Source organism: Suillus clintonianus (genome assembly GCF_016758775.1).
Source record: "Suillus clintonianus strain FC179 chromosome Unknown DEU56scaffold_190, whole genome shotgun sequence".
Taxonomy (NCBI): domain Eukaryota; kingdom Fungi; phylum Basidiomycota; class Agaricomycetes; order Boletales; family Suillaceae; genus Suillus; species Suillus clintonianus.
Window position 1 is genome coordinate 48,513 of NW_024539414.1, and position 6,000 is coordinate 54,512.

The 6,000-nt window shown below is 49.0% G+C and overlaps 2 protein-coding genes across 2 annotated transcripts; one reads left to right on the top strand and one right to left on the bottom strand.

Annotated features, from left to right (window-relative positions):
- Positions 1–3,088: 3,088 nt before the first annotated feature.
- On the bottom strand, positions 3,089–3,827 carry DEU56DRAFT_919953 (uncharacterized protein; the record flags this gene model as incomplete). Its single annotated transcript, XM_041358358.1, has 4 exons — positions 3,089–3,317; positions 3,374–3,445; positions 3,496–3,623; positions 3,678–3,827. 4 exons carry the CDS (start codon positions 3,825–3,827, stop codon positions 3,089–3,091), a joined length of 579 nt encoding a protein of 192 aa, XP_041201069.1.
- A 464-nt stretch (positions 3,828–4,291) lies between these two features.
- On the top strand, positions 4,292–5,552 carry DEU56DRAFT_762138 (uncharacterized protein; the record flags this gene model as incomplete). The annotated part of the gene is made up of 4 exons (XM_041350639.1): positions 4,292–4,307; positions 4,359–4,689; positions 4,737–5,511; positions 5,550–5,552. 4 exons carry the CDS (start codon positions 4,292–4,294, stop codon positions 5,550–5,552), a joined length of 1,125 nt encoding a protein of 374 aa, XP_041201070.1.
- Positions 5,553–6,000: the final 448 nt, after the last annotated feature.

Below are 6,000 nucleotides of genomic sequence, written 5' to 3' on the forward strand. Positions count from 1 at the left end.
GTTGATGGTTTGTCGTCACCCTTTTTCGCTTTTCCAGCGGTGAGACGAATGAGACGTTGTCTCTCTCTGTTCTCCCAGGACGTTAATGCCTTCTCGTATGTAGCGTTGGCCTTCGGGTACCACTCCTGCCATAGAAAGGGTATCTTTGAGGGATTAGAATTAGAATTAGATCAGTTCTCGTTGCGCTACGATAAAATGAACATACCACGATCGGACAGAATACTAAGGCAAGTCCCTTCCACTCGTCTGACGTCAACGAGCCTCCAGCAGGATAGCCGACTTGTTCAGGGAGGCGTCCAACCCAGTTGGGCATTTCAAACTGGTCAAACGGGCAGATGCCAGTAAGATAAAAGCTTGAACGAAATGAAAACATACCGTCGTTAGATACTCATGAATCTGATCCAGTTCGCGTTCGTTTTTGTCGGTCCGCTTTCGTATAGTGTTAGTTTGAATCCACGAATCGTACCAGTGACAACGTATGATGTGAGTAACGACAGCATAGGGAGCAGGTCGACTCACCGAGAAGGAAACTGTGCATTGGGTCAATGACTGACATGCGCACTGGGTCAAAATACTTCAAGCGTGAAAGCTCGAAGTAGCGTGCGCTATGCAGCTTAAAGAAGGCCTCGCGTTCCTTCTCATCCAGGTCCAGATACTCCTGGGCTCGTTTTGTATGCTCCTCCCCATATCGAGGAGGAAATTCTGATTGAATAGATTCAGTTATATTCACACAAGTAAAAGGTGACTTACTATCATAGTCCATTGCGTCCCTCGTCTTCAACTCGCTGCGTTTAATGTGGCACCTAGTGCAAAATCCCTCTTCCTTGCGATGACCTCCGAACCCGCAGACTTTACAGAGCGCAGGGTGGTCGCAACAGACGGCAACCAGGATCATACGAACTCGACGGCCTGCAGATACATTGTGTTAGCTGAAGTAACTTAGAGAATTGCTTGATGGCGTACCGTTGGGATAATTTGGCGTCTTGACCACGATTCCGTTTTCGTAGAGTGAGATTAAGTTGTCGACGTAGTTTTTCATGAAAAATTGTAACTCATCACTATCAAACTCTTTTGGCCCTGGCGTGATACCAAAGACCATCAGATTTCGTGGTCGGTATCTAGACGAGTGTTCAAAGTCAGGAAGCGAACATCAATTGTAGCAAGTACGTACCGCAAATGTGTCGGCAAGTTCGCAATACAATTTGAGAGGACGCCCGAGCTGTGCGTTCCTGCATTACGACTGCGCTGATAACCAAATCTAAGATCAACAATTAGCAGAGAGTATAGCGTCGCTGGGGAGGAATAATACCCATCGAATCCTAGCGTGATACCAATGCGAAGCTCATCTTTGTCGGGACGTTCTGGACTATTGTCGAAGAAGAGCTCGCCATCGTTTCCCTTGATGGTTTTCCATATCTCTCCATCTTGAATCGACGCGCGCTTCCCAGGTTCTGGAACATGATGGCGCCAAGCATCAAGTTCCTCCTCAATTCCTGCGCGAGAGAGAAGACGAAGGATCGCATTCGAGAGTGGATTCTGTGGACACTGTAGACGTGGCCGTGGTTTGGTTCTTGATGCGCTGGGCTCAAATAAAGGTTCAGAGCAATTCAAACATTTTGTGTCACCTTGAGAATCGTGAGGATAAACGCGGTGGCAAACCGGGCAAACTGGGTGAATATCGAAGTTATCCTTGATGTCGAGGTGGTTGAATACGGTATTGAGCGACCCGGCTACCTTCTCGTCAGGTGCGAGTACAGTGAGGCCAACGAGGATATGTCTTGTGATCTTGAGAATAAGAGTGCACGCGAGATGCGGCAGATGGTAGTGAAGATTTAGCCACGCGATGAGCAGCAGGGTGATTTTCCAAAACCAGTGAGGGGATGCTGCAGCTAAGACTACTGAAGGGGGACGAGGAAGCTCCAGCACTAGCTCCCCTTCGACGGTCATTTCATGGGTGGTGGCATCTTCCAGGTGCATCTGCGGATTGTGAGTTTGGGTGGGCACCACCGGTGCCTGTGAGCCGTCGTGACCACCATCGAGAGACATCACATCATCCTGGCCATCGTCGGGTATAAAATCGATGTCGACACTGTATAAATCATCAGCGAAGTCATCATCAGCACGCAGGGTAGTAAGCTGGGGCTCTGGAGCCGAATCCCCAGATGCAGAGACTCCAGAAGTCTCTCCGATCATTCTTTCAACACTAGGAACCGCACTTCCAACATCGGGCAGGTCGTTCCAACTCTCGCCAACGTCAAAATCATCTACATCCATATCGGGAGCAGACTCGAGCTGCTGCGGAGAGGGTGAACGATGTAGCTCAGGTGGCTCAGGCAATCGAAAAGGATGGTGGTGTGTTGCTGTAGCTGATCAGGATGATCGTCCACCAGAGTCAGTCTCCACGCACCTTCTACGACATGCCGAGAGGGTCCCGCCTCAGGTTGCTGCATTATCTGGTGTGCAGCAAGTGTCTCGATGGTTTTGATGGACTCTGGACGCATTCTTGGGGCCTTCTTGCGTTCCCCCTCCTTCTTGCGATGTTCCCGTTCCTTCCACTTCGGTATCGACTTGCCCTTGGGACCGCATTCTCCAGTACATTCGGAACACTTGCAAAAAACCTCAGTTTTGTGATAAGTCGCATACTAGTTGATTTTTGTCAGTAACAGCGAGATTTCTCGAATGTAAGATGTACTTACATCACCTTTCGTACTTCGATTCTTCTCCTTCTTGTTCTTGGCCATGTGCGAGGTGTAGAGGATGCTCAGGCGGGTCTTGATGGGTAAGGGTTAAGGGTACTTGTACAGCCTGAGAGGTGTTTGCCAAGTTCAATCCATCGCGTACTTAGCAAAAAGGAGTTCGTGATTACACCGGACATCACCGAATCGAGGAACACAAGGTTTACAGATTTTCTAGCGATGCTGTTAGACGGATATTACAATATTTGGTGCGCAGCGACCATTTGTACAGGGCATGTAATTTATACGATGAATGTCCAATGCGAAAATGTGAGCAAAAACATGCGAGAATGGAAGTGAAAACATGCGAAAGGCGTACTAGGCAAACAAATACAAGGGCTGTGAGGAGCGTTCTAAGTGTATGTGTTGTCAGGGGCAACAGCGGCAGGAATGGCTTTGACCATCTCAAACAGGTTAGTTCCTTCGTCCGTCTTGATATCTCTGAGAGCGCGACGAGGGCGAATAGGCGGCCATGGTATGTTGTCATCGCTAAACTTGGGTTTGAGAGGAACACGCACAGGAGCAGGTGGACGCTCCCTGATTCCGACCAATCGTACAGGATTCGCGTGGAACGAGGTACTACTGTAGATACGTTTTGTGTTAATTTGTGATTTAAAGATTAAAAAAAAAGGTCTTACTCAGAACTGGTAGACGTGATTTTGAGAGCTGCGAGAGCGTTCACGATCGTGTTTGCTTCAATAGCGGAGCCGCTGTAAATAAGTTAGTAGGAACATGGAACGAGAACACTCAAAATACTTACGTCTTGATTTTCTTGTTCTTGCGGGCCCTCTTCCGTCCATTGCTCGAAAACAACAACTCAGCTTCACTGTCAGTGGACTCTTCAACATGCATGAATTTGACAGCGTCTTTCAGACGAATGATGAGTTTCTATAGGAGAATTGTTAGCATACAACCAACTGAATGTGTCTACTTAGTACTTACCACGGGACCTGGTTTTTTAGGCGTGAATTTGATTTCGTATGCCGGCCATCCTACGAGGAGATTGTCGACTTCCATAACGATAACGTTGTCGCGGAAATCAGCACTGTCGGTGCAGTCAACAATATCTGAATCAGCCTGAGTTGAAGACATAGTGGTAGTAGAAGGTAAGGACATTATCAAGTTAAAATTTGAATTTCCGAGTCGTTGATTGATTGATTTGGATATATTTACGTCGGAGGGCTTGTACAGCTGGATAGAAGATCTGCACTGATCTCGTTACTAGGGCGGTACAAAAAGGATATCATCCTCCCGCATACCTGGGATGAGGATCCCTCACCCGATCTTCCCTAATCTCTTCCTTGGTCGCAGGGGCCCGATAGAAATCCTCTGCGTATGGTAGACACAGTCAAAGCAGGAGAACCTGAACAGAGGTACACGTGCACTGGCAACCGTCAGGTTGTCGTACCGTTCGGGGACTTTAGTCCACTATAAGTAGCTATATCTTCCCATAGGCCATCAGACAGGCACAAAACGCAGTGATTGCTGGCACAGTTGATTTCTAACCACACCCTTGAAATCAGCCAGTATTTCCCTGAGTGTCACATCCGTCATCAATGAGTCAGGATCAATGTCAGTAGTTTCATCTCTTATCCCTCTCTCGCTCGTTGACTTCATCAACAGTAACTCAATCGTTTGATGGAACTTGGGAGAGACTGTCCCAAGTCGCTGTCAAGGGTGCCGAATATGACTCCCGTGAACGCCAGCCCCATCCTAAATGTTTGAAAGGGACCCGGGTAGACCTCCTTGACTACATCCACGAATTATTAGACAACCGAGAGAAGAATCAGCTCATTTGGCTGCATGGCACGGCGGGCGTCGGAAAGTCTGCCGTTGCGTTCACCATAGCTGAAAGGATGAGAAGTCTAAAAGTGACAGAGCAGACGAAGGTCGAAAAGCGGCTCGCGGGAACATTCTTTTTCTCTCGCAAACACACCGAACGCTGCACGACTGGGTTTTTTTTGCGACGCTTGTCTACCAGCTTGCGAGCAATTTCCCCAGTATCCGGGCGGATGTGAACAGAGCTATCCGCGAGAATCCCTCCCTTTTGGATCCAAACAAATCTCTTCGCGACCAGATGGAGGCGCTGTTTCTCAAACCTCTCCGGAAGCTCGAATTCAGACTGCGCGGGTGTGAGCCGTTGACGTTTGTCATCGATGCCCTTGATGAATGTACATTCAACGCCGAGCTTGTTGATCTCATCCTTTTCCTTGCACAGGCTCTTCGCGAACCTGATCTGCCCGTGACCCACATTCTGCTCACAAGCCGCTCGGAATCGCATATCTGTAAAGCCTTTCGGAATGAAGAGGTGCGCCCCCTAGTGTGCGAGATACCAGTGAAGACTTCTGGGGAAGGTGTTGCGACAATCATCTCGTTAGACGGCGCCGATGTCGACAACGACATCTGTATTTTCCTACGACATTCCTTTGCAGAATTAGAAAATCGTCATCCCGATTTCCCGCAGCCATCAAGGGATGAACTCCAGCGGCTAGCGAGCCGAGCGGGCAGACGTTTCATCGTAGCATCTACGATGATGAAGTTCATCGACGATGAAGACAATGATCCCCGTGATCGGCTTCAGTTGATGCTCGAGCTCACAAGCGAGCTGCTACCAGGAACTGAGGTCTATAAGCTATACGACTCTATCCTGTCCACATGTGCCAATCCCAAGCGGGCATACCATCACTTGTCCATCATCGCTGCCCTTGTGGACCCTCTGCCAATGTCACAAATATCAAAACTTCTTGGCGCTGGCCCGGGCAGGGATGTTGAAACAGTACTCGTGCAGCTACGGTCTGTCATGGATGTCCCTAGTGACAGTTCTCTCCCCGTGAATATATATCACTCGTCCGTTCGTGACTATGTTTCCGAACCTTCAAACTGCAGCCTCCCTCATGTACACGATATCCCATCACCTCACACCCTACTCGCGCTTTCCTCTTTCCGCTTGATGATAAAAGAGATTCCAAAAAGCACGGCCCTTCTTGATGCGCTCTTGGAATTGAAGAAGCACAGCCAAGACATGCAACCCCACAACCACCAGAGATTGAGAGACTCGTTGGCCTTCCTCGTTGGGCCACTAGAGCCACTGTCGGTTCTTATCAGCCTGCTATGGCTTCGGGGAGATCGCAGTTCGGATTTACTATGCTGGCTGGAGACTATGGATGGGTGTGCCTGGCTGCTGACCCAAGGAGGAGATGACTGGTTGCAGACCCGAGGAGCCCATTACTGGTTGCAGACCCAAGTAGGGGGTGACTGGCTACAG